A 26,671-nucleotide genomic window follows, 5' to 3' on the forward strand; every position below is an offset into this window, starting at 1 on the left:
TTAGATATTACCAAGACAAAGCCTCAGTTATAAAGACATTTATTTATACTGGATTACAGTTTTAAAACTCTGGTTAGTGATGCTAATGGCACAGAAATTACACTTTTAACAGCTCCAATATAGGCTTAATTTTCTGTAAATGATTTTTGGGGTGAAATATGACCCATTATGGGTGACATATGAGATATTTTTGTGAGATTAATCCAAATACTTCAGTGTTTGTGTGTTACTACTTCAGTGCGCACCTCTCAGATCTGGACTGCTCCACCAGCAGAGCTATGAGAGCGATCATCTTCTCCAGAGCGGCCGGCCGGTACTTCTCCTCCGCCAGCGAGAGGATGTCCTCCTCTTCATCCTCCTCGCCCTCCTCCTCCTCAGATAACACCTCCACCTGAGGCTGAGACAGAGAGATTCAAGTTATTATTTGAGATCAGGGAACCAGGGATTCAGGATTGACTACCCCGAGGAAACGGTACTCACATTTTCAGGTCCTTTAGTGCCCATGTAGAAATGCACCATAATAGAGATGGCTTGCAAAGACAAGAGGAACTGACTCTGTGAGGACAAAAAGAAGAAAGGAATTATGAAAAAGAAGAAAATAAAGAAAACTTGTAAAAAATTATAAATGCATACAAATAAAATTAAATAAGTAAAATAAAAGAATACATAATTAAAATAAATAAATAATAAATTAAAGGTGCAGTGTGTAATTTTTAGCGGCATCTAGTGGTGAGGTTACGAATTGCAACCAACAGAAGTTACGGTGGCCGATAGGAAAAGATGTCGTCGTCTGAGACTGCAGAGAGTAGCCAGTTAAGCAATGAGGTTTCTTTAATAAGATAAATTAAGAAAGTAGGTTTACTTAATTATTCAGTAAAACAATATGTTATTGAGAATATTATTGTTACTTGTTCATCATTGTGTCAGTGTTTTGTTCGCTGACTTTAGCTAGCTTCTTTGCATAAAAAACAACAGTGACGAAACGTGCTCTGTAGAGCAGTTTGTCCGTTTAGGGCTACCGTAGAAACATGGAGGCACAAAATGGCCATTTCAATGTAAGGGGACCCGAGGTGTAGGCCTATGTAGATAGAAATGAGTCATTCTAAGCTAATAAAAACATAACTGTTTATAATGTAAGGCAGGGGTGCCCAATCCTGCTCCTGCTGATCGACTGTCCTGCACAGTTCATCTCCAACCCTAATCAAACACACCTGGTTTTAATTTTCAAGTGATCCTGAAGACCTTAAGTGGTTGCTTCAGGTGTGTTTGATTAGGGTTGGAGATGAACTGTGCAGGACGGTTGATCGGCAGGAGCAGGATTGGGCACCCCTGATGTAAGGTCTTTAAACACCACTGAAAACAGTTGTGTATATGATATTGCATTTCTGTCAACAGATCCTCCTAAATATTACACAATGCACCTTTAAATAAGTAACAAATAAATAAAAATAAAATTAAGTAAAATAAATAGATAAAATACTATAAAATAAAAAGTAAAAAAAATGAATTAAAATAAAATAAATTAAACTAAGTAAAATAATTATTAATAAAAGGAAATAAGTAAAATAAAATTATAAATAAATAAAACAAAGAAATACATTAAAATAAAATGAAATAATAAAAAAATACATAAAAGTAATTAAATAAGTAAAAAATGAAATTAAATAAGTAAAAATTAATTAAAAAACATTAAGTAAAATAAAATAGAAATATAAAATAAATAAATACATAAAAATAAAATAAGTAAAAAAGAAAAGAAAAATATGCAAATGATTAAAAAAAAAAATTTAAATAAGTAAAATAAAAACATTTATAAACATTTATAAGTAAAGATTTATAATAAATAAATAAATAAATACATAAATAAATACAGGGATGGCTACCTCCTCTTCTCCCATTTTGGCAAACTCGTACAGGAAGGCGAAGTATTCGGTCAGGTGTTTGCTGTGTGGCTTCACTCCGTGCTCCATGATTGACAGCAGTGTTTTGACGAAGCGCGTCACACAGGAGCGGCTGCCAATGTCCTCCACCGGCCCGTCCATGTCATCAGAGCTGTAGACAGACCAAAACACACACAGTATAACAACACATATGGGTTTGGAAACATGAGGGCAGGATGGTTAGTTAGCAGGCTTCAGAGGAAGAGAGAGAGAGAGAGAGAGTGAATTAAAGAGAAAGAGACACACCCGTCCTCCATGCCCGGCTGCAGGTACAGGTGAGCGTGAGCCGGTCTGAGGCGCTGGATCACGTGGATACACAACCTCTGGAACATCTGAAACGTCACAGCAGTGTTTATTTTAATCAAACAAAACAATAGAAATAAATTAAAGAGGATTTTTTACTGTAAACATACTAAATGTTTATTTTAGGGGTAGGGTATGGGGTTTTCTGTTAATATTATTAATAATAATAAATAAAAATTACATTTAAATAGCCAGGTAAACGTGTTACGCCTAATACTTTAGATAAACCAAGATGGTGAATTATTTCAGGATTTAGGATTCCCCCATTAAAACAAATAGGACTTGGATGCCTGAAATTGCTGCCCACAGTAGTGATGTCCGGTTCGTGAACGAATTGTTCTTTTGAACCGGTTCTTTTTAGTGAACTGGTCGAACCAGTACACTAAATCGGACTGAATCGTTCGAAACAGTTCGCGTCTTGCGTCAGCACTGATCCACAACAAGTTAGTAAAGTTACTCACTTTCAGACATGCCTGAATCCTGACAGTCACCTCTACTCAAAATAAACCAATATCCCGGAGTAGGCATATATGTTACTCCAGTAAATCCAACAGTTCACTGAACTGAGACGTGCTGAGAGAAGTGATGAGCACGAGCAGTTGATACTGAGCATGCGCGCACTACCGAACGTACAGGTAGAGCGGTTCTCGGACCACCAGTACAGAACCGAGAACTGTTTCTTTCGGACACGTTCGATGCGGAGAACCGATGAGCTGATGAGCTGAGCATGCGTGCAATTTTTTCAGAGGGACGAAATGCATGCAAATCTGAAGTATTTTACTGAACATCAATAAGTGTAACAAAATAAAACATGTTAGAAACATTTTTATCACATAGGCTACTGCCTTTTCACTGTATTATTTTAAAGATTGGAAACACAATGAATGGATTGTAAAACTAAACATTTATTATTATACTAAAACATTATTTTCTGGAACAGATCATTTAATTTCGAAGTAAGTTGATATACATTGTTGACGTAAACTCTTGCCAAGGTTTTAAAGGGTGCAAAGTAAATGTTTATAATGTGTTAATCAAAACATAACGTATTAAACATAGATATGCATCAAGTTTTTTGTTTTGTCGACTGAATAAGGCTAGTAAGGTTTCAGTAGTTCTCAGCTCACACACAGGCGGTTCTCGAGTCAAGAACTGGTTGTTGCAGCAGTTCTAGCATCACCAGTACAGAACCGAGAACTGTTTCTTTCGGACACGTTCGATACGGAGAACCGACGAGCTGGAGAGACTGCGCACTGAACTTTCTTTTGGCCAACTGATGCTGTGTTACTGTCTATGCGCTGTGCTGATACATGAGCACGGGTGAACCAAGGACTTGAATGAGGGGCCGAATTCGGCGAAATGTACGTTTATTTAATTACAAATAAAATAAAAATGATGAAGTTTATTCACTTTAAGACATGTAAAACATCCGCGTTTGCGCATCGCCTTAGGCCTACTACAGGGTTAATTTTCAAAACGTAAATGTAAGAAACCTATCCAAGATGATTATGACACTATTATTTAACTGAAGTTATGATTACAAATGCCTTTATTTGAATGTATATTTATCCGCCGGGGTGATAGAATTGACGTCATTACGTGATGACGTAAAAGAACTGGTGAACCGGTTTTTTGAACCGGTTCATTGAAACGAACTGTCCGAAAGAACCGGTTCGCGGAAAAGAAACGGACTTCCCATCACTAGCCCACAGGCGTTGCAAATATGGCCGCCGATGAACAGACTTTTCCTTGAAAGGGACTTTGGTAACACTCACCTGTCGTACGATCTGATTGGGGCACTTGATGAGAATCTGCATGGGCCACCAGTTATCATCTGCCATCTGATCCAAAAACCACTGCACACACACACAGAGATATGACACATTACCAACAAAAAAATTACACACTGTATCGATTCAACAGTGCTGATTTCACCAACCCTCTCCATTCGTTTGGCTTAAAAGTGATTTTCCAGAGCAGAAGACGCTGGGAAACAAGAAGCTGGAAGTTCTGTGTGTACAGGTTTGGCTATTCTTGTGAGGTCCTATTACATATTACTGGTTCTCACTAGTTAAAAAGGCTTATAAATTGGCTAAAACATGTTTTTATTCAAATCTAGTGTTTCAGTGATGGGTAGGTTTAGGAGTAGGTGTTGGTTTAGGATATAGAAAATATCATTAACCTGATATTAAATCACTGGAATTCTATGCAATGTCCTCAAACTGTGTGTGTGTGTGTGTGTGTTACCTCGCAGGCAGCTTGGTTGTTGTTAAACTGTTTGGTCAAGAGCTCGATCCACTGCAGCATTGTGGGCTGAGAGAAATAAGCACAAGATGAACTTACAACAAAAAACAACTTACAAACACAGAAAACAGCATCAGGTCTGTGCTGTAAAGCTACAGCAGAAGTACATTACACTAAAGATGAGGGGAAAACAGAACAACGCCATCTCACCTTTTCTTTGGAGTGGATGAACGTCTCCAGAACAAACGACGTGCTGAGCTGTGAGGAGAGGAGAGGAAAATGACTTATTTTAATTAATATCCAAAAATATGAACCTCAATATTTCCCCGTGGACAATAACTCAAGAGTATAGATGATCAAGTTTCATCATCTGCTCTGATAAAGATGTTTATGTGGACAGACTAACCTTAGCCGTCATGAGCAACACTGATTTAGGATCTGGTAAAGTGCTGGGAATACTGCTGCACAGCTGCCACATGAAACTACAGAGAAATAGCAAAAGAAAAGAAAAGAATTAAGCAAGAAATGAGAATGTGCGCACAGGTCAAATAAAATGTAAAAACAATTTTAAAAACCAAACTGTGAAATAAATATAAATAAATAAAAACATTAAATATATATTAAATTAAATATATATAAATAAATATATATATATATATATCAGGAAGGGAAAAGGATGAGGAAAAGGAGGTAGGGATGAGGAAGAGGATTAGGAAGGAAAGAGGATCAGGAAGGAAAGAGGATGAAGAAGGGAAGAGGATCAGGAAGGGAAGAGGAAGAGATTTTGTGAAACTGCTCTACTGTTCTCTCACCCAAAGTATGTGTGTTCAAAGATGTTCTTGTCCTGGAGAAACTGCATGTTGTCGTGCCAGATCCACTGTGTGAGAGAGAGAGAGAGAGAGAGAGAGTCAGATAAATACTCAGCCTGACGAGTGTGTGCAGTGAAGACTGAGGGTCATATACAGTGAAGTCTGTACCTCCAGAAGATCCGGAGAAATGTCGAAGTTAAAATCCTTCCCATTCTCCTCCTCCACCTCCACTCTCTTATAGAACAGCATGTAGGCACTGTGGGTCTGACACACACACACACACACACATTACTCACGCTCCAAAGCATTTTACATATATACATTTTGTTTATATATTTATAAATATAAATATAATACAAATAATAATAATCTATTATTATTATTACTTTATTATAAAATATTAAACAATAATACATATACAGTATTTGTTACTTTAATGACTACAATTAATATATAAAATAATAATAAATGTATTAGTATTGTTGTTGCTACTAAAAAAACCAACCTTCTCAAAGGAGAAATCCATGAACTTGTCTGTGACAGAATCATATGTTTTTGTCTGAAATGAGACAAGCATTTCTGAATTACAACCACATAAATTATCATTTAAATGACTTTATCCCAAAAGCACAAAGGATGACTTGATTTGGTAGGAAAAATATAAAAATACATACTGTCATCTCTCCACCGAAACACTCTGAGGCCAGCTGGGCCGAATCAAACGGCTTCACCTCCGCGTCATTAAACAGGTACCTGCAACAGGAAATGACATCATCACTTCAAAATACATGACAAACACATATGTGACCCTGGACCACAAAACCAGTCACATGGGTCAAACTGAGATTTATACATCAGCTGAAAGCTGAATAAATAAGCTTTCCATTGATGTGTGGTTTGTTAGGATAGGGCAATATTTGGCCGAGATACAACTATTGCAAATCTGGAATCTGAGGGTGGAAAAAAATCTAAACATTGAGAAAATCGCCTTTAAAGTTGTCAATTTATGTTCGCAATTGTGCTGCATTCACTCACAAATAAAAAAATATATACATATTTACAGTAGGAAATTTTAATCTTTACTTAATATCCCAAAGATTTTTGGCATAAAATAATTTTTGGCTATTTCCACAAATATACCCGTGCGACATGTGACTGGTTTTGTGATCCAGGGTGACGTATGAAGGGCAATTACCAATAACCAACTTTGGGTTACAATTATTCAATAGCTCTAAATGCACAATATTTTAATTCATTGATGTGTTTTAAACAGAATAATGTGATTAATCACCATTTGTTATTGCGGTAAGCGTGTGGGTTGACGATGTCCCTGATGAAGCTGTAATAATGGCCGCCGTCTGCCGTGCCCGTGTGCACCGTCACACCGATGAGGTCGTACTCGTAACTCTCCGCCACTTTTGCGTCACCTTCGTCACGGAAACCTGCAAACGAGATCATGATTAGTCGACGGAGAAGACCAACAGAACTTAAAATAGTTTGTATTTCAGCAAAACGACCGTACAACCTTCCTTCCGGTCTCCCTTGGCCATGAGGAAGTCCTCGGTGTACGGCGTCATGTCGAGCCGCAGCGGGAAAGAAAAGTGCGTGTTTACTTTTTCCTTCATCATGGTCACCATGTTGAACGTGTAGCGCATGGTGTTGAAGCTCAAGATCCGCGGGAGCTTCTTAAAACACGCCCTGAGGGACAGAAAGAGAGTGATGAGATTCAGGGGCCTTGACAGAAAGATTTCAGCTCTCAGAGGAAGAACGAAGGAACCGTACCGTTTCTCAGCGCGCACTTTCTTCCCGCACTGAGAGCAGGTGTACATGTTATCACCCTCCAGAGTGTCCTTAATGGTCACCTCATCCAGAGACTCCTGAAACACAGACACAGGTCAGAGGATTACAGGCTGATATCGTTTGACAGTGGTGGTTGTTTTGTTCACATATATACACTGTGTATATAATGACAACATAATTTTCTTGTTGACAACAAGGTTCAAATAGAAATACGTTTCTTTTATGGTCTTTTTCAGGATTTTATTACGTTTTACACTTATTTTGACCTCATCAAGCTAAATAGTTCAACTCCGCTGTGGCGGACAAAATCATAGGAATTCATTTTTATACATAAAATATTTTTCTTGGCACAAAGTTCAAGAACAATGACTGTAAATAATGTAGTATGTGTTTCGACGACATTTGCTAGTTTAGGTTATTATTAGTCTTTTTTCCCACTGGCCCTCAACCCTGTTACAACCAATACAGGAACATGTTGAATAAAAGAGTGTTTCTGAAAATGCACAATCCAATTACAATGTGCATTTTACTATAATACCCAACAAAACAAAACTGAGTGATGCCACTAGAGTCTCAGTAATCAAATATTAAGTATATAAACACCACACTTGCTGTGGTGAGGTTGAAATGATGTAGCGCTTTAGGGTTAGCAACTACAAATAACTATTGGTACTTTGCAAAGCAAACATCACATACTGAGAATTGGAGGAAACATTTAAAAAATCAGCCAGTGTGTGTGTGTGTGTGTGTGTGTGTGTGTGTGTGTGTGTGTGTGTAAATGAGAAACACTCACATAGATGTTCTTCATATCGGCCACCTGACATCTCACTGTGTAAAACTCCTCAGCCGTCTGACTCACATGATCACAGTCCTATACACACACAGAACGAGAGATTAATTCAAATGTGCATATGCAAACTCACAGACACACACATATGCAATGAAAATGCTCATCCATATAAGAGTTGCAGGATCAAACAGCTCAATCTTACCAGTGAAACCACATTGTTGGTGATGACGCCTCCAAACAGTGTTTTTACTGTGTTTTTCTGAAACGACAAACACACAACTATTAGATCTCTGACTAATTCATTAAACGCACTCAAAACAGTTCTTAAAGTCACCATGAAATCAAAATGGACAATTCTTGTTTTTTATGAAATATTGCAGTATTTATTATAAATGATTTATCCATGCACATCATCTTTTTTTAAATTAATGTGCCCTCATAATCTTAAATGAAAATAACTTCCCCTCCCTCTTGCATATCTTCTCTTCTCTGATGACGAGGGCGGGGCAACCTGTCACTCAAATGACATCGACCAATAGCAAACCACAACCATCAAATCAATTCCCCATAGACAAAATCAAGCCCCGCCCTTCATTTGTTCTTCCTCGAGAAGCCGTTTCACAATAGGGAACTAAAGTTTATCTCTCTCTCAACTTCTGTTTCATGTCGACTTTAAACACACACACACACACACACACACACACACACGTCGTACCAGGTCCTGAGACATCTCCTCGATCTTGGTGATGAGGTCGGTGAAGAACTCGGTCATGTCTTTCTGCTCTCCAGTGTTCAGAGGCTGTTTGTCCATCGTGTAGGTCTTACAGAAGGGACGAGGGTTGTACGCTTTCCTCTCGCTCTCCTGCACATGCAGAAACAGTGAAATGACATCACATCTACAGGTCATGAGATCAGATTACTAGCGCATGTAATAAGACGGTCACGTACCATGAGATAAGTGAACATCTTTTGCAGCTCCAGCAATGTGGTCTTATGCTTAATGTCCTCTGAATACTGTAAATAAACAGACACAAGCATCACTGCAAGGCACAAACATCTCAAACCATTTAAAATAAAATATATGTTACTGTACGGCGTACGCATGTTATTAGGCCAGCAGAGAATGTACATTTAAATAATTTTAATGGTGGTCGAACCATGGCATGACCTCATGTATTACCGCTTTTATATCACGGCAGCAATATGATATGACACCAATTTTCAATAATCAATGCTAATAATACATAATACATCAAAGTAACATTTAATTTGCATAATTATGGGCAGTTTATGGTTGCAATTGATGCGAGGTCACAGGTGTGCACACGTGCATATATTTCATCATTTTATAAACTCACTTTAGCAGTGAAGACGGCCTGTCTGGCCTCTGGGATCATGTAGAGCTGTTGGATGGTGGAGGCCAGGTAACACGTGGCGCCCAGGTTAGTCAATCCCACGAAACGACACTCGGCTCTGACATCATCATGGGGCCAGTAATCCCACTTATAAGGAGCGTGAGACGCTAAAACAGCAAAACAACACAGAATGACGACATGTTCATTAATTGTATTAATAATTTCATTAATAACAGTTCATAAATGAGCTTATTCAAAACAATGACGCTACATGTAGAGCTTTTCGATTCCGAAGTTTCTGGAATCAACAGGAGTCGATTCCAAGAATCGAAAAAGAGTCGAAAACAACAGTGAGGAATCGATTCTTGGAATCGACTCCTGTTGATTCCAGAAACTTCGGAATCGAAAAGCTCGACCTGTAGCGTTTTTTTTAGGGCTGGGGGAATTAACGCGTTAATCTTTGCGATTCATTTGAGATGTTTAACGCGTAAAAAAAAAATAACGCATTTAACGCAGCACTTTTTTTTTGCCTCGTTTTAATGATTTCCTGTTGCGGCTGCTATTGAAATGCCGAAAATATGGGGATCGGGTTTCATTCTCGCGCAGCTTTCATGAGAGCGGGTCTTTTCCCCTCCGTGTGCGCGGCCGCACTCTCCGTTCCGTGTGTGTGTGTGTGTGTGTGTGTGTGTGTGTGTGTGTGTGTGTGTGTGTGCGTGCGTGCGTGTGCGTGTGCGTGTGTGTGTCGGCCATAGGTGTCGGCGCGCTGCGCTCTCTGCTCAATGTTCGACTCCGTGTTTGCGCTGCATGTTCTGCTCTGTCGTTCACGGACCAAACGCTCCAATCATGTACCGATCACGCACTGGAAAAGCAAAGTCCGCTCAAATAAGGTGAACTTTCTCTGTAGACTTCTGTTTGCTGAGCTGGTATAGTATTGCTGGGCAACAATGTTAAAGGGATAGTTCACCCAAAAATGAAAATTCTGTCATTTACTCTCGCTCAAGTTGATCCAAACCTGTATGATTTCCTTTCTTCTGCTAAACACAAAAGAAGATATTTTAAAGAAGGTTGGTAATTAAACAGTTGCTGGTCCCCATTGACTTCCATAGTATTTTTTTTTCCTACAATGGAAGTCAATGGGCTCCATCAGTCGTTTGGTTACCGACTTTCTTCAAAATATCTTCTTTTGTGTTCAGCAGAATAAAGAAAGTCATACAGGTTTGGAACAACTTGAAAATTCTTGAGGAATTTTTATTTTTGGGTGAACTATTCCTTTAAAATTACCTGCTCTGATCACATGCTCTCTGGTAATAATAGCTTTTTTAGGACTATAGTTTATTTTTATAATTAGTAAAAGAAAAAATTGAAAAAAAAAATCTTAAATTGATTATGTTGATTGATTATTGAAAAAGAATAATACATTGATATATTGATGTTTAATATTATTTTAATATAGGGCTATTTTCTGTTCCTTTTTTTCCGGTGATTCTAAGTTTAATTATTGATGATTACAAGCTTGGAGGAAATGCAATTAATTGCAATTAATTACAGCAAATTGTGCAATTAATTAGTTAATTTTTTTTAATCGATTCCCAGCCCTAGTTTTTTTTGGATTAGACATGCAGGATCCTAATCTCGCCATGACCACAGGATAAAGGTCTTAGAAAGTTGCCCTCTCATAATCTGAAGCTTTATTTGTAATATGAAGATACATTTCTATAGCTCTGATTGATTTTAAATTGTAATTTTGGCTGTATTGCCCCTGAAATGGGTCATAGCTCAGCTTTTATTTCTACACTGAAATAAAATAACCAGAACATTCATAAAAACAACGTGTGGTTTATCTGTCAATCAGATGCATGTGGAAGTTGCGTTTTTTACTATAGCAAGTAGGCTCTCGGCCACTGATCTGTGCTCTCGACTTGTTTTCTTTAAGAATTATAATTGGCTAATAGAAAGAAAAAAAGAAAGAAAAAAAAGCATTTTATTTAAAATGGAAATAAGATCAAGACCCCTCGATTACATCATGATCTATTATTGTGATATCTATTATTATAGCGTATCTATTACACGCTCAAAATTGTGGACAACATAGCCAGTTTCACTGTAAAATCACTGTGAAACAATCTAGCCGAAATAACCTTTTCGTGGAAATTAATTGGACATCTAATCACGAATGAGAGGCAAATTAAGAATAAGCTTTGTTGACATGAAAAAGGTTTTAAATGAGGAGTTGGTTCCCCTTGATGGAATCGATTCCCAGCCCTTTAAAGTAGTTTAAAGCAATATGGAGTAAATTGAGGGCAGAATGTGAATTTCCTAAAGTATTTCATGTCAACTTCCTGCATGTCTTTTAATGCTTATGAGAGCTAAAAAAAAAACATAGCAAAACCAATTTATGAGGACATCCATGCTAATAAAAAAGCTTTATTAGTTGTCTCTAATGTTATCTTAATCAAAAAAAAAAAAAAATCGAATCACTTAATTTAAAACAACACAAGTCAATGAGATGTCCTGCTCACCCTGCATGTGCTGCGACATGACCCAGTTGTGCAGGAGTCTGTAGTTCTCCACCGAACCCTTGACCACCTCCACCAGCAGGTCGTAGGCGGCGGCGCGGGCCGCGGGACTCTTGCATTTGGGCTGCTGACGGTCCTTCAGGCTGGGCAGCAGGAACAGCAGGTCATACGTGTCCCTGAGGAACTCCTGACCCTCCCGCGAGAACTTAAACGGGGGCTTGTGCTTCAGGACGCTGGTGGCCAGACGCAGGAGACCCGTCAGACCGTCGTCCTCGATCGCCCCGTCCTGCTGGTCCAAAATCTCACGACTGCAAGTGGAAAAACAACGACATGCTGTACAAAACTGTCCAATACAGTGTGCTTGAAAAGTATTAGGACACATAAAAGATCGTTTAAAGGGGTGTATAATGTCCCTTTTTACAAGATGTAAAATAAGTCTCTGATGTCCCCAGAGTGTGTATACCAAAATACCCCAACTGATCATTTTTTATAGCATGTTAAAATTGTCCCTTTTTGAGGGTGAGCAAAAACACGTTGTTTTGTGTGTGTCCCTTTAAATGCAAATGAGCTGCTGCTCCCGGCACAGCGGGCGGAGCTTTAACAGGTTGTGTGTCACACAGACACCCACTGAAATGTCAGAAACTGTTTTGCCTTTTATGTTTAAACTGGTGTCGGGGGCGAGGTTTATGTAAATTTTAGGGTTCGTGATGTCACTAACCTGGGAGGAAGCTCATGTAGTCCCTATCAGTTGTTTGTTGTAGTCCTTAAAAAACGATTTCTTTAAAAGCAAATATCTCCCTTTGTTTTGAACTTTGAGCGGTGTAACTTTGCAGATGTTGTTTATGCTCAAACAGCGACATTACACATTAACTAAAGTTAAAAAAGTGAAATCATAATCAACCACCCCTTTAATTACTATTATTTCAGTTTTATTTTAAGGTGTCCAAGCATAATGCTAACAGTAAAATATCACTCTAGTCTAACTAATAACATTTGTTTGCTAGAGGTTGTGCTCTGGAGGGGTAAATTATGCGTTTAGACCGAAACTCATAAAGTAATGGGAGCAGAAGGAGCGTGTTTGACCTGCGGATGCAGTCGGCGAGGTGTCGGGCCAGGGCGTCCAGGTCCAGCAGGGTGGTCTGACTGGCGTCCTTCACGTGGATGTTGTCGATGAGTTTACAGAGCAGCCAGAAGTATTCCTTACAGCCGGTGCGAAACATGGCTTCCTCCTCAAAATCCTCCACCTGCACCAAAACACACACAAATACACTCAATTAAAGGAATAAAGCACCCAAAAATGCAATGGGTAAATAACACTGCGCAAGCACCTGTGTTGTTATCATTAACTTAATCTTAGGGTACGTTTACACGACAACAACGTACTAAAACACGAAACGTTTTTCCGCTTACGTAGTCAAAACCATCCCTGTTCACATGGATCCACGAAAACGTCTAAAAATGCTGAAGTTGCCAATGTCACTTAATGTTACTTAAACTAAAAGTGAAATAAAACTATTTAGAAATACACAAACTAATAATAATAATAATAAAAGCAAATAATAAAATTAACAAAAAATTTACTAAAATGAAAATATAAAAATAAAAGCATATATATATATAAACTATAACATTCCATAATTAACACTGGCACATAAAGAGTTTGAAGACATTGTCAGTGTGTGTACTGACCCTGAGGGGTTTAAGGGCCTGTGCGTCGGGCAGGAACTTGAGCAGCGTGGACGCGGCGAGCAGCAGGAAGGATCTGTTGATGGATTCTCCTCCCTCCAGACCCGACAGAGAGAGCTTATACAGACCACTGCACGCCTCCTGACGCACCGCCGTCTGCACACACACAACACACACACACACACACACACACACACACACACACACACACACACACAACACAGCTCTGTCAGCACAGGAGCATTAGCAGTAGAGCATGGTGATAGAAACAGCAAGGTCATGGGTTCAATTCACAGGGAATGCATGACCTCAGAAAACATGTTTACCTTGAATGCAATGTAATACCATTGATATTCATTTTTATTTCATAATTTTTTTTATAAAGAATTAAAGAATTTAGTCTATCAAATGCATACATTTTTTTAAATAAAAATGAATATCAATGGCATTTACAATGTATTTAACTTTCTGAATATGATGCATCATAAATTATTTTGAAGGATGTAGGTGGAACATGCTTTCAATGACTGGGCTGAAAAGCTGTGATTTGATTGGTTAAATGTGATTGTTATCTGCCCACATGACCTTAATTACAACAGTATCAGAGGAAAGACTCAAACAGCAGAGAATGGCATTAGCAAAATCATGGTCATGTGTTTAATTCCCAGGGATAAAATAAATTAATGAAAAAACTTAAGTGAATAAAAAATATATATTTAAGTAAAATAAAGTAAAATAAAACAAAGCATTCAATTTTCAGAATATGTTGCAATCCACAAATTATTTTGTGAGATGTAGGGTGGAGCTTAATTATTTGAACTGGGCTGAATAGCTATGATTTGATTGGTTAAATGTAACTGTTCCCCACCTAAATGGCCTTAATTACAACAGTGGCAGAGGAAAGTCATTCCAGATGTGTTGGTTTACCTCAGGTATGAGCAGCGTGAGCTTCTTCAGCCAGTCGTGGAGATGTTCGCTGTCGGCCAGGCTGGACTTCACCAGAGAACAGCAGTGAGCCCAGCTCACCAGCAGCCACATGGAGTAATGAGTCACTGCACAAACACATCACCAGCAATGAGTAATGAGTAGAGAAAATTAAAAACCTTCAAAGATATATAACCAATCATGTGCTTACCCTCGTGCCTGGATCTGTGATCTGATTGGGCCTTCAAAACCCTGCAGGACAATCAGAAGACAGAAGGTAAAAAAAATTGATTGGAAAAACTCTAAAGAACATATATATATATATATATATATATATATATATATATATATATATATATATATATATATATATATATATATATATATATATATATATCATAATTATTATATAATAATAGATTTTTTATTAATAACATATAATATTGTTAAATATAATTATATAATAATAGCATAATATATAAATAATAAATATATATGAAATCATTTTTTTTATTCTGATAAGTATCACTAAAAAGAGTAAATAAAAAATACGATATTTTGTGTAGACTGTATTTGTAAGTTTATCAAGAGTATTACTTTGTTAGCCTAGCAAAATGCCAATGTTAAACTCAATCAATTATAAACTGAGACTTCTGAGTGTGTGTGTGTGTGTGTGTGTGTGTGCTGTTCACCTGTGCGCCAGATTGTCGTATGTGTAGGCCACATTGATGAGCCGCTGGATGAGGTTGGTGCCTTGAACAAGACTTAGAAAAACCTGACAGAGTAGGACAATATCTTAGTGACAGCAAACATACACGGAGAGAAAAGAGAATTCAGAAGCAGGCTCACACCTCTGTAAGACGGGGTATATGCAGGCCCTTCCCATGATCCCCGGTGGATTTACGGGACTTCCCTGGCCACGCCCTCTTTCTCTGAGTGTCTGTGAGACCAGACCAGGCAAAAACATCATGATAAGCCAGGTCCAGATCGGCCGGATCCACCGCAAACTGACAAATGAGTTTCAGCAGACACGCCAGACAGTCCAACAACCACTACAGAGACAAGAAAACAACAGAAAGATGATGTTCACAGCTGTTCATTCATCTCACAGAGAAAAGGCCCAGGGCTTGATTCACATCAAAGTCATTCGAAAAGATGAGAAAATAAGCCTTTTTGATATGAGCAAATGTTATATGAACGATAAGACTTTATACATATTTTGTTATACAAAAATAATAAAAATAATAATAATATTAATAATAATAATATTAATAATTAATAATAATAATAATAAATAAACCCTTTTGATAAGAGCAAATTTTATATGAACGATAAGACTTTATACATATTTTTGTAATTCAAAAATAATAAAAATTATAATATTAATAATAATAATAATAAAAAATAAACCCTTTTGATAAGAGCAAATTTTATATTGCCAGTGACATTTTATAAATGATCTTTAAGACAATTATGCACATTCCCTCATTAACTCTTTGGTAATGCAAAAATAAACATTTTAAAATAATTTAAATTTACAAAAAAAGTATTTTGTAATATTTATGATATGAGCAAATTTATTTTATAACAATTATGCACTTCTCCACAAAGAACCCTTTTGTAAGGCAACTTTTTTTTTGCATTATTATAATTTATTCAGAACTATCCTGAATATAATTGGATTTGTTTTAATTAAAATAAGCAGACATTCAGTACAACTAATTCAAGCATTATTTATATTTACACTGTACGATTACAAAATTAAATCATATCACAATATATATTTGTTTTGCATCGCAGTATAACATTTTTCATATTATAGTAAAAAATCATATCATAATGCCAATTCAAAAAAAATAAAAATAAACTCAGGCTTAATTGTTTTATTGCTTCCTTTTGGTTCTTAACACTCACCACTGTCCAGGATTCTTGTTCTTTCGGCTCTAAAATCGCAGAGTTAAAAATGTCCAGCAGAAGCTGAAGGCCTCCAGACGACACAAACTACAGGAGAGAGACACACGTGTGTGAATGTGTTATACAGAGACGTGCGTCCAGCTCGTATATACACACACCATACAGTCAGAGCTGGAACAGAGCTGTACAATTACAAATGGCAAAATCATTTTACTAAAACCTCTACATCTGGAGTTCCAACTAGTTCACAAGTCAAGGAACGATAACAACAGATCCTTTTCAGTGGAAGTGTGAGGAGAGGCGTTTGTACCTTGCAGCTCCAGGTGTTCTTGCTGTTCTCAATCTGTTCCTCACTGGAGTCGTCAGAGTCTGGATACAGATCACTGTAACTGCCCTGAAATACACAAACACACACGTCTCGTGAGCAGCTTTCATTAACAGACCTGCAGGGCTGCATGTGTGACGGAGTGTGTGTGTGTGTGTGTGTGTGTACCGTAGACTCGCGGTGAATCCTGCGGTTGGGTTTGCCCAGGGCTTCTATGATTTCTAAAGCGTAAAGCAGCTTATGGGGGCTCTTGATCCTCAGCAGGTCCTTCCAGCACAACCCGTCAGATCCCTAAAGCCACAATGAACATGAATAAACTTTCATGCAGTGCATAAGTTCAAATTATGTTTTTTATGCAGGGGATTTTGGGCTATTTGGCTTTTCATAACACATTATTTCAGACACTAAAGGGATAGCTCACCCAGAAATTTAAATCCTGTCATCATTTACTCACCGTCATGTTGTTCCAAACCTCTATGAGTTTCTTTCTTCTGCTGAACACAAAAGACAGGGTCCATCAAAACAGTTGATGGACTCCATTGACTTCCATTGTATATTTTTTTCCATGCTATGGAAGTCAATGGGTTACATCAGCTGTTTGGTTACCCATATTCTTCAAAATATCTAAATATCTTCTTCTGTGTTCAGCAGAAGAAAGAAACTCATACAGGTTTTTAACAACTTGAGGATGAGTAAATGATGACAGGATTTTCATCTTTGGGTGAGCTTTACCTTTAATTGTAATTGAAATCTCCTGATGCAAACAGATGAAGTGCAGTAAAATAAACAATACATGTTTATTTCCTAAAAAAAAAAATGTATTCTCCTTCACAGAGCAAGAAATCCCCTCTTCAGTGGCCCTTACATACACCAAACTTTACAGTTTTATTCCTATTAATATTCTTAAACTTCATTTGCCTGAATTGATAAAAATAATTTAATAAAATACATGGTGATAATGTATTTTTTTCTGGCAGTTGACCGTATTTTTTGATTTATGTGATGAAAACAAACTTTACTATGTCAACAAAATGAAACAAAAAGGTTGAACCTGGCTTTATTCATTGTTCAGATTGCTCTTCTGAAACAGATTTTTATATGTAAACATAACATTTCTGGAAACTTGTAATACACATTTTTTTTTTTTAATTCTTAATGTTATTATCAACTCGGGAAGTATAGTGTAAATTTTTTACCCTAATTACCTGGGGTGTCTGGCCTTAAATCAATGGTAAACATGGATGATGTGACTGACCGTGTCATCGGAGATGTTCTGGAAGGCCTGGAGCATGCTGGGACACGTGGGCAGCAGCATGAGCAGCTCCCACACTCGGCGGGACAGATTCTCCGCGTGGAGGTGCAGCTCCTCACAGCGAACGCTCTGCAGGAAGAAACCATAGACTGTTAAAAAAAATGTGGACGTAGTGTCCGTGACATCACCCGTAGGTTTCTGAAGAGCAGTTTTAGCAGGGCCGGCCGTCGCCATCTTGGCTGCGCATCACTCCCGGATAAATGAAAATGGGCAAAGAGGCGGGATTAGCTGAGGTGACGTGACACTAACAGACAGCAGACAAACAGCTAGTAGTGAAGCAGTGGTAATCCACCTGTCACTCAAGTGGCCACGCCCTTAATTATGCAGAACTTTAAGGCTTAATATCATTTAAACGGATGAGTTATAAAAAAATTCACCCCCCCTTCATCAACAGTTGTCATGAAGGGCAAAATTAGCTATATAGACCAGAACCACTTTTTGTACCAGGCTGTAAAAAAAATGTTCTGCTGTAAAGTTGGGCATTTTAACATGTGGGGTTTATGGGATTGACTCTTTTGCAGCATGTCTCTAGTGGCCAGTCGATGAATTGCAGTTTAAGTTACTTCCGTGTTAGATTCAACAGAGAGAGACAGGAAGGTTGCCGCTTGGAGGAATAACACTGGATTGGACGCTGGTTTCACTCAGGCTGGAGCGGGTCAGAGGTGTGGAGCGGGACGTTACCTCAGTGCTGTGCTGGGGTCTGTCGGGGCTGGGCGGTTTGAAGCAGGCCAGCATCTCCAGCAGGTCGAAGAGGGTGGTGAGGTGGGGCTCCTGAAGCAGCAGAAGCATGGGGATGTGCTCCTTCTGAGGAGGCGGCAGACACGACGCCGGCAGCTGGACGCCCTCGCCCTTCCTCTCTCTCCGCGGAGCGCCCAGAGACACAAACACCATCTGACGGCACACAGGAGAGACTCTCAGTGTTTTAGGTTCTAGGGTTGTGGGTGTGCGGCCGGATGTGGGTTTGTTGTCGTTTACCTGCATGTCCTTGAAGCCGAGCTCATGAAGAGTCTTCTCATCGTAGTCGGTGGTCAGCTCGTGTCCTGATGAGATCATGCGCACCGGACCCATCAGACCACCTGCACAGAAACACACACACACACACACACACACACATCAATCTAACTGCAGCATGTTGCCATATGAACAATCATTTGTACTTGTAAATTGACTAATTTAAGTTTTACCTTTATATATGATTGATTACTATATATACACGTTTTATATTTTATAGGAATATATTTTTTTCTGTTTGACTGATTCTTAAAAAAATTGATGGACTGACAGATCGATAGAAGGATAGACAGTCAGACAAATAGATGGATAGACAGATAGACAGAAAAACAGACAGAAAAACATAGACAAACAGATAGATAGACATAGTTCGATAGAAGGATAGTACAGATGGATAATTTTGTTGCTTATGTGCATTTGTGTTCAATATACTAATGGTTCAGATGTGAGTCAATAGAGCGCATCTGTTTTGTGTGTGTGCGCGCGTACCTGGGAAGTCCTGCTGCCGGCTGGTTTGGCCGAACTCCTGCAGCTGCGCCTGCTGGCTGAGCTGATCCTTCTGAAGGTTCTCGTACCAGTGCGTGACCTCTGCCCTCAGATCAGCCACCTGATCACTGGGGTACATCTCGATCGTCATCTACACACACACACAACATGAGAATGAGCACGAGAGAAGACGGAGGAAACACTGCTCGTTCATGAAGAAAGCTTTTTTAAACTCAGCTTGAAGTCTGAGCAAATAGTAGTGATGATGATGATGATGATGAAGATGATGATGAACCTTGTCAGGGAGTCCTGCCGGTTGACACACGATTCTGAGCGGGAGAGACTGTTTATCACTGAGAGCTTTCAGATGACTGCTGATGCCCGTCCCCTCGATCTGCCACTGACGCAGGTGATACGCAAACCTGAAAACACACACACACACAGCGAGTTTAGACAAAAGTAAATGCCATAACTGTGCTATTTTACAGGGTGAAGGTCCTAAATGTTCCCAGCAATCAAACTTATTCAATGTGCACATGACTGTTTACATTTTGATACAAAAAAACCCCAGAGAATTTCTCATGCAAGCATGTTTTCTTGCAGTGCAAGTGAGGGGATGTGAGTTTGTTTGTGTGTGTGTGTGTGTGTGTACATACCTGCGTCTGAAGGCCTCCAGGTGTGTTTTGAGCAGCAGAAGTCCTCTCTCGATGATGGTGAGGCTGGAGTGGGCGTCTTTCTCCAGGTTAGCAGACGCCATCATCAAGCTCTCCATACACTTACTGATGAACTCCTGCTCCTTCTCCAGACCCGTTTTACCTGCGGTTACACACACTCATCAATATATCACATTACACACTCACATCTATTCAGAATACAATTCAATATTTATCATCCATCTATCCATCCATCCATCTAGGTATCTGGTATCCATCCATCTGCATTTCTATCCATCGATTTATTTACCATCCATCCTATCTATTTATCCATCCATCCATCCATCCATCCAATACACAATCACCAATCCAAACATCTCTTTAGTAAAACAATTGAGAACAATAATGTTTCTTCCTGCATTTATTCTAGACCTGAGAGGTTATAAAACTGTAAACATTTAATGGTTATGAATTCTACGATACATGTAAGAGTTTGTTGTTAACTGACCGCTGATGTAATAGGAGTTGATGTACTGGATCGCAGCTCGACTGATGTCTGCAGACTGAGCCCTCAATGCAATTCCCCACAACTGATCCATACCACACAACTAGAGAGAGAGAGAGAGAGAGAGAGAGAGAGAGAGAGAGAGAGAGAGAGAGAGAGAGAGAGAGAGAGAGAGAGAGAGAGAGAGAGAGAGAGAGAGAGAGAGAGAGAGAGAGAGAGAGAGAGAGAGAGAGAGAGAGAGAGAGAGAGAGAGAGAGAGAGAGAGGTCAGAAAGAAGAACATATCGAGACAAACCAGAGAGGTTTCGAGATTTGCTGCATCAAACCTCGCAGTTGGAGCTGCTGTCATAAGCGCTGGTGGCCAGACGAGCCAGATTACACAGATGCTGAAACAAGTTAAGTCCCGTCATGCTGATCGTCTCCGGCTTCAGCTGAGGCATCTGAGAAAGAGAGAGACGGCGAGGATCAGGTGATGAAAGATTCATTCTCATGGCACATACTGTGTAAAGGTTAGGGTTTAACTAAACGCTAGCCAGACCTTCTCCAGGAAGAGATGTTTATACGTCTCCATGCCCATCGCGTGCTGGTCTTTACTGCGGACCTGGTTAAGGAACCAGTGCAAGGCGTCGTCGTAACACTCAGAGTCCTCCACTAAACAGTGCCACAGGATGTCCACCTGCTCCAGACTCAACCCTGACACACACACACAGGATATTCATATTGTTACAGAGCAGTTCTCACATGCACACAGGCAGCGATGTGTGAAAGATAAAGAGAGACGCTCACTGAAGTGGTCAGGTGATCCGAGCGTTGAGAACACACAGGTGAGGAACTGAAGACGCACCTGCACCTCCGCGCTGTGACTGTACCTGAGACACATGGGATTGATGTCAAAACTCACGTTTATTCAGAAAGGACACATTTAGTTGATCAAAAGTGACAGTAAAGACATTTGTGATGTTACGAAAGATTTCTATTTCAAATAAATGATGTTCTTTTGAACTTTCTATTCATCTAAGAATCCTGAGAAAAATATATCATGGTTTCCACAGAAATATTAAGCAGCACAACTGTTTTCAATATTGATAATTGAACATATTAGAATGATTTCGTAAGGATCAATTGACACTGAAGACTGGAGTAATGATGCTGTAAATTCAGCTTTGATCACAGGAATAAATTACATTTTAAAATATAATCAAATAGATAACAATTGTGTGAAATTGTAATAATATTTCACAATATTACAGAATTTTTGATAAATTAAATGCAGTCTTGGTGAGCAGAAGAGACTTCAGCAACAACAGAATCTACCGACTCTAAACCTTTGAACGGTAGTACAGAAATATAGACAAACACCCAGACTTACAGAGCGAATTTGTGGCGCTGCTCTCTCACGTCCTGGATATAGTGTAACAGATCATCAAAGAAGAGCTTCATCATGTGCAGCTCCTTCTCCGCCCACCTGCAGCACACACACACACACAGGGAAAATTTGAACATTTACTCATTCAAAAACATCTGTAAACTAATCCAAGTTCCAATTCACCCTTCACAGGAAGTTTGAGTGACAGGCGATCTGCCCAATCATAATCCGCCATCTGGCGAATCCGCCATTTTGTCCGACAAAGCAGTCAGGAGAAAAAAACTTTTGAAAAAAAGTGTGTACTGACGTCTTTCCGCGGTTGAAACAACATTCCTTATGATGTTCATTCATGTTTATTTGATGCTATAAATTAACTAGAAGGAAGAGATGATCGGTTCACAAGCAGCTTTAACTGAGCGATCTGTCACGACACATTAAAGAGACACAAAACGGTATTTATTGTTTAAATTTCGTTAAAAAAAATGACCAAATTTGAAAGCTGATACTTTGTTTCATATCAAAAGTAACCAGCTCTGTCCTGCCTGTCGATGCGTTGTCAGTTTCCACTCTGCTGCGCAATATTTTTCACTGCGTGAGAACATGTGTGGCGTGAGAGCGGCGTGGCTTGTCGGACATAGCAAGAGTAACTAATGGTAACTAACTAATGTTTTTTTTTTTTTTTACACTTTAGTTCTTTGTGAACAGTCAATTATTAATTGAACATTTCTCTTACATGGTAATCCAATGAGTGTCATAACTGGAGCCAAACTGCTGGAATGTCCCAAAGAGCTTCGGCAGCAAACGCAAGGACACCACCACCGACCTGATGAACACACACAGAAACACAACGGTCAAATATCTCCTACAGGACCTGAGAGAAGACCAAACCTCTTCAGCAGTTTCACACAGCTCTGTAATGGCCTCACCGGTGGTTGGCGAGGTTCTCCAGACAGCCCTCGATGAAACGCATGCGGATCTGACGGTCAGTGAACCAGCAGACCAGAGAGCACAACAGCTTCTCCGCCTCATTGATCAAGCCCTCCGATAGGTGGATCTGGTCACAATGACAACATGAGAATCGCAATCTACACACGAAATGCTTCAGATAGTCTGCGGTGAAGTGAACATACCGCATTATCGTCCTGTACTAGGTCCCACAGGAGAGTGTTTCCGTTCTTGCAGACGTTGTCCAGGTTGATGTCAGTCACAGCATGGGTTGAGTACTGATGTTTGTGCACCGACGGACCTGGAGCGGACATTTCGAAAAATGAAACATCGGACTAAAATGATCATGTGACTTTTGTCCACTGGCGGAGCTAGGGGGTGGTCAGGGGTGGCCGTGGCCACCCTTGGTCTAAGCTTGGCCACCCCTCTCACAACTGCTGTTTCTGTCTCTTTTTTTATTGCGTTTTTTAAAACCACAAAAAACTTGAGACTTTTCAGACGCACACTCCAACTTCACCTCAGCGCCAGGCGCAAGTCAAACGAGTGCAGAAATGTGCAAGTGCCGAATGAGCTTCAGCAGAACATCAGACAGTGATATGCACATAGTAAGAGAGTCAATCTTTCTCAACTGGTGGGTTGCAAGACCGTTTTGAGTAAGTCGAATAGTGTGCAGTCAACAACAAACGTAATTCTCTTTTTTTCTGATGCTACTTTTATTTTAGAAGATGCGTGTGAAAGCTTGTGACACTTCTGTCAGATGCTGAGAAAAGGGCGTTGTCCATATTCAGTTGGCTATCTTCAGTAAGATGAGATGTTGTCAGGCCAAATGTCAGTAAAACTAACTAACTTTCCTGTCATACGGCTGACAGCCGTTGTACTGTGCTTGAGTACGCACATCATGCACAAATGCGGCGTGCTGTAGCCGTAGTTCTGTCGTCAATTAACTCATGTAAGAATCAAAAAGGCGATTAAAGCTGTCAAAACTGCATGCATGTATTTGTTATGCGTCTGGATTAAAATATTCTGCTATGTGAGATCACAATATAAGGCACAAACTGATATGTAATGTTTTAATGTCCAAATAAATGTGAGCACTGTGCATTTGTACTAGACGATAGGCATTCATTTTGCGTTAATTTGTAAAGGACAAACAAAAATGGATAATTTTTAAATCCATAAAATAACTAATTTTACATTCTGGCAACATTACATTATGAAAAACATAACATTTTACATTATGTGCTGTTGACTTCCGCCTTGTTCACATTCTTGCACATGGGGATTTTTTCCTTTTTAATGTAGGTATGATAGAACTGTTGCAATTATTTATTTTGACAACTAATATAGAAAGTTTTTTTTTGTTTTTTTTGACAAACTCAGAATTGGTTGAAGAGTTCATTGATTATATATTCACAGAGGTGTGTGTGTACCTTGCACCAGGTGTTCGTGGTATATGGAGGCCAGGTTGGGCAGGTGTTGCTGCAGGTGTGAGCTGAGCTCAGCGTGAGAGTTGATCTGGACCAGCTCTTCCTCACATCCGGACTCTTCTCCGTCAAAATCCGCCATGTTCTTCTCGGATTTGGCGCTGACTTGGGAACTGCTGCAGCTTACGTCATCGGCGCTCAGCATGTCCTCTACCATGTGACTGCGGAGAGAGAGAGTGTGTGTTAAGAGTATGTTACCAGAAAACAATGGCTTTGTGATTCTGTGCTGCTCCCACCAAAACGACGTTATATTTTATCCCGCACCCGACCGACACTTTAACGTTTTTGTCCCCTTCCCACCCACAAAAGCCTGTGGGAAGAGGTCTATGCGGATTTTTCCATCCTATTCCGGTTAAATTCTATTCCAATTCCAATTCCCAAACACACAACGCTTCAGATCTCCAGTGACAGACTTGGGCGGTGCTGTTATTGTTATTATTATCATTACTACAGGAGCCCATGAGTCATTTCTTTCTCCCGTTTCCTGAACGCATATCAGTATCTTCCCTCCCGCACCCATTAATCTGGCAAAAACTAGTCCCGCGCTGCACTGTTGCGACGTGTCCCAGAGATCCTGCGTTGTGCCGCAGGATTGCAGACTTCTACTCTGAGTCAAAACCTAGTGAGCCGCCTACATGGACAACGATTTAAGGCAACTTTTTCAACTTTCTTTAGTGTGTAATGTTGCTGTTTGAGCATGAAAAAGGTCTGCAAAGTTACAAAAGCACAAAGTCCCTCTGATGGGAGTTATTCTCTATATCAGTGTCACTGTTTCTGAACTCCCTGAAACACCTCTAATGTAGTCTTGAGTTTGCTTTCGGGAACAAGCACGTCACAATATAGTTGTATTAGAGGTTCCCAAACAAGTCTGAAGCAGTTGACCAATCACAACACACTGGTCCAGCCGACCAATCAGAGCACAGTGTGCATTTCAGAAGGAGGGGCTTCATAGAGACAGGAACTAAACAGAGCGTTACTGACAGACTGGGAAGAGAGGAGCTGCAACAATGTCAAACATGTGAAAAACAATGTGTTTTTTGAACATTCAAGCATGTAAACCCATTCTAATAGACCCTAAAAACAAAATCAAGACTTAATAGGTCCTCTGTAAGAGCCCAATCCCATAATGCACAGTTTTAGACAGTAAGGGAGCTCACTAGGTGTTGGCAGAGAAACGTCAACAACACATTTGAAAGGTAGCCTCACCCATCATGTTGGTGGTGATGATGATGGTGGTGATGATGATGGTGATGCTGAGGGCTGATGAAACGCCTGCAGTTGAAGAACTCGTTGCCCATGGCCTCCGTCAGGAAGTCCGTCGGTCGAGGCATACATGATGGCTCCTGGGAACCGGAGGAGTCCATCTCTGGGCCGCCCTGCTGCGGGTGCTGGGGATCCTGGGATTGGGAATGTGAGGAGGGATCAGCCTGTTCTCCCGACGTTCCCTCCAGGCACAACGATGAAGAAGAGCAGGGTTCAAGGATCCTAAGGGAGGAAGACGAGGCAACCATGGCAGCGGCTGTTTCTGGATTGAAAGGGATGGATTTTGTTTTGGAAAGTCCGGGAATGCCGGGACGCTCTGGAGGACCTTGAACCTCTCCGAGGGCTTCGCCGGCTTTGCGTTTGCGCATCTCTGATGTAGAAGGCTCGCGGGTTTCTTTTTGCGGGCTGCTCTCGGATGTGACGGCGGGTCTGTCGTCTTCATCGTCCTCATCATCCTCGTCATCATCCTCATCGTCATCCTCCTCTTCTTCCTCCTCCTCTTCCTCCTCTTTCAGGGCCTCACTGTCAGCCATGTCGTCGGAGTGCATCTCGCTGCCAGGGCTGCCTGCTGATTGGCTGGCTCGACTGGATCCGGCCTCGTTGCTCGAGGCTTCGCTGCGTCCGCTGCTGCTGCCCTCCTCGCCACTGTTAGCCGTCTCGTCCGAGCTGCCCTGCAGAGACTCCTAGAACAGCAAAAAACACCTAAATTACTTGACTAGCAAAAAACACCTGAATTACTTGACTAGCAAAAAACACCTGAATTACTTGACTAGCAAAAAACACCTGAATTACTTGACTAGCAAAAAACACCTGAATTACTTGACTAGCAAAAAACACCTGAATTACTTGACTAGCAAAAAAACACCTAAATTAGAGCTGTTATAGTGTTATTGTACTTCTACGGGGCATATTTGGCGTGTGTGTGTGAGACGCCCTCTGGTGTTCAGATGAAGCAGCATTTACTACCGATCAGCCGCTGCACTGACAAGCTGCGCATAAAATAATCGCAGCCTTTGCCAAATCGCGTGCGGATTCATTGCG

General features: G+C 40.0%; 1 protein-coding gene across 2 annotated transcripts in view; it reads right to left on the bottom strand.

Annotated features, from left to right (window-relative positions):
* Nucleotides 1-26,671, bottom strand: part of usp34 (ubiquitin specific peptidase 34) — a 62,788-nt gene that overhangs the window by 19,531 nt on the left and 16,586 nt on the right. Inside the window, exons 14-59 of one of the 2 annotated variants that reach the window (XM_082165575.1) lie at nucleotides 25,574-26,313; nucleotides 24,314-24,528; nucleotides 23,069-23,184; nucleotides 22,865-22,992; nucleotides 22,672-22,761; nucleotides 21,942-22,037; nucleotides 21,359-21,441; nucleotides 21,111-21,265; nucleotides 20,899-21,012; nucleotides 20,577-20,676; nucleotides 20,072-20,231; nucleotides 19,711-19,837; nucleotides 19,419-19,566; nucleotides 18,894-18,994; nucleotides 18,600-18,809; nucleotides 17,862-17,987; nucleotides 16,775-16,897; nucleotides 16,592-16,675; nucleotides 16,282-16,368; nucleotides 15,219-15,419; nucleotides 15,060-15,142; nucleotides 14,579-14,619; nucleotides 14,371-14,495; nucleotides 13,447-13,599; nucleotides 12,841-13,001; nucleotides 11,761-12,065; nucleotides 9,245-9,408; nucleotides 8,835-8,900; nucleotides 8,602-8,748; nucleotides 8,089-8,145; nucleotides 7,890-7,967; nucleotides 7,079-7,173; nucleotides 6,822-6,994; nucleotides 6,588-6,738; nucleotides 5,971-6,049; nucleotides 5,802-5,855; nucleotides 5,465-5,560; nucleotides 5,300-5,364; nucleotides 4,894-4,969; nucleotides 4,698-4,745; nucleotides 4,491-4,556; nucleotides 4,019-4,099; nucleotides 2,187-2,272; nucleotides 1,884-2,052; nucleotides 481-555; nucleotides 246-397 (exon numbers count right to left, since the gene is read on the bottom strand). In XM_082165575.1, the coding sequence (XP_082021701.1) occupies nucleotides 246-397; nucleotides 481-555; nucleotides 1,884-2,052; nucleotides 2,187-2,272; nucleotides 4,019-4,099; nucleotides 4,491-4,556; nucleotides 4,698-4,745; nucleotides 4,894-4,969; nucleotides 5,300-5,364; nucleotides 5,465-5,560; nucleotides 5,802-5,855; nucleotides 5,971-6,049; nucleotides 6,588-6,738; nucleotides 6,822-6,994; nucleotides 7,079-7,173; nucleotides 7,890-7,967; nucleotides 8,089-8,145; nucleotides 8,602-8,748; nucleotides 8,835-8,900; nucleotides 9,245-9,408; nucleotides 11,761-12,065; nucleotides 12,841-13,001; nucleotides 13,447-13,599; nucleotides 14,371-14,495; nucleotides 14,579-14,619; nucleotides 15,060-15,142; nucleotides 15,219-15,419; nucleotides 16,282-16,368; nucleotides 16,592-16,675; nucleotides 16,775-16,897; nucleotides 17,862-17,987; nucleotides 18,600-18,809; nucleotides 18,894-18,994; nucleotides 19,419-19,566; nucleotides 19,711-19,837; nucleotides 20,072-20,231; nucleotides 20,577-20,676; nucleotides 20,899-21,012; nucleotides 21,111-21,265; nucleotides 21,359-21,441; nucleotides 21,942-22,037; nucleotides 22,672-22,761; nucleotides 22,865-22,992; nucleotides 23,069-23,184; nucleotides 24,314-24,528; nucleotides 25,574-26,313 (6,050 nt within the window). Of the gene's footprint in view, nucleotides 1-245; nucleotides 398-480; nucleotides 556-1,859; nucleotides 2,053-2,186; nucleotides 2,273-4,018; nucleotides 4,100-4,490; nucleotides 4,557-4,697; nucleotides 4,746-4,893; nucleotides 4,970-5,299; nucleotides 5,365-5,464; nucleotides 5,561-5,801; nucleotides 5,856-5,970; nucleotides 6,050-6,587; nucleotides 6,739-6,821; nucleotides 6,995-7,078; nucleotides 7,174-7,889; nucleotides 7,968-8,088; nucleotides 8,146-8,601; nucleotides 8,749-8,834; nucleotides 8,901-9,244; nucleotides 9,409-11,760; nucleotides 12,066-12,840; nucleotides 13,002-13,446; nucleotides 13,600-14,370; nucleotides 14,496-14,578; nucleotides 14,620-15,059; nucleotides 15,143-15,218; nucleotides 15,420-16,281; nucleotides 16,369-16,591; nucleotides 16,676-16,774; nucleotides 16,898-17,861; nucleotides 17,988-18,599; nucleotides 18,810-18,893; nucleotides 18,995-19,418; nucleotides 19,567-19,710; nucleotides 19,838-20,071; nucleotides 20,232-20,576; nucleotides 20,677-20,898; nucleotides 21,013-21,110; nucleotides 21,266-21,358; nucleotides 21,442-21,941; nucleotides 22,038-22,671; nucleotides 22,762-22,864; nucleotides 22,993-23,068; nucleotides 23,185-24,313; nucleotides 24,529-25,573; nucleotides 26,314-26,671 lie in introns of both variants that reach the window. The other variant, XM_082165574.1, reaches the window with a different exon arrangement.

This window comes from Leuciscus leuciscus (genome assembly GCF_965113295.1).
Source record: "Leuciscus leuciscus genome assembly, chromosome: 3".
Taxonomy (NCBI): domain Eukaryota; kingdom Metazoa; phylum Chordata; class Actinopteri; order Cypriniformes; family Leuciscidae; genus Leuciscus; species Leuciscus leuciscus.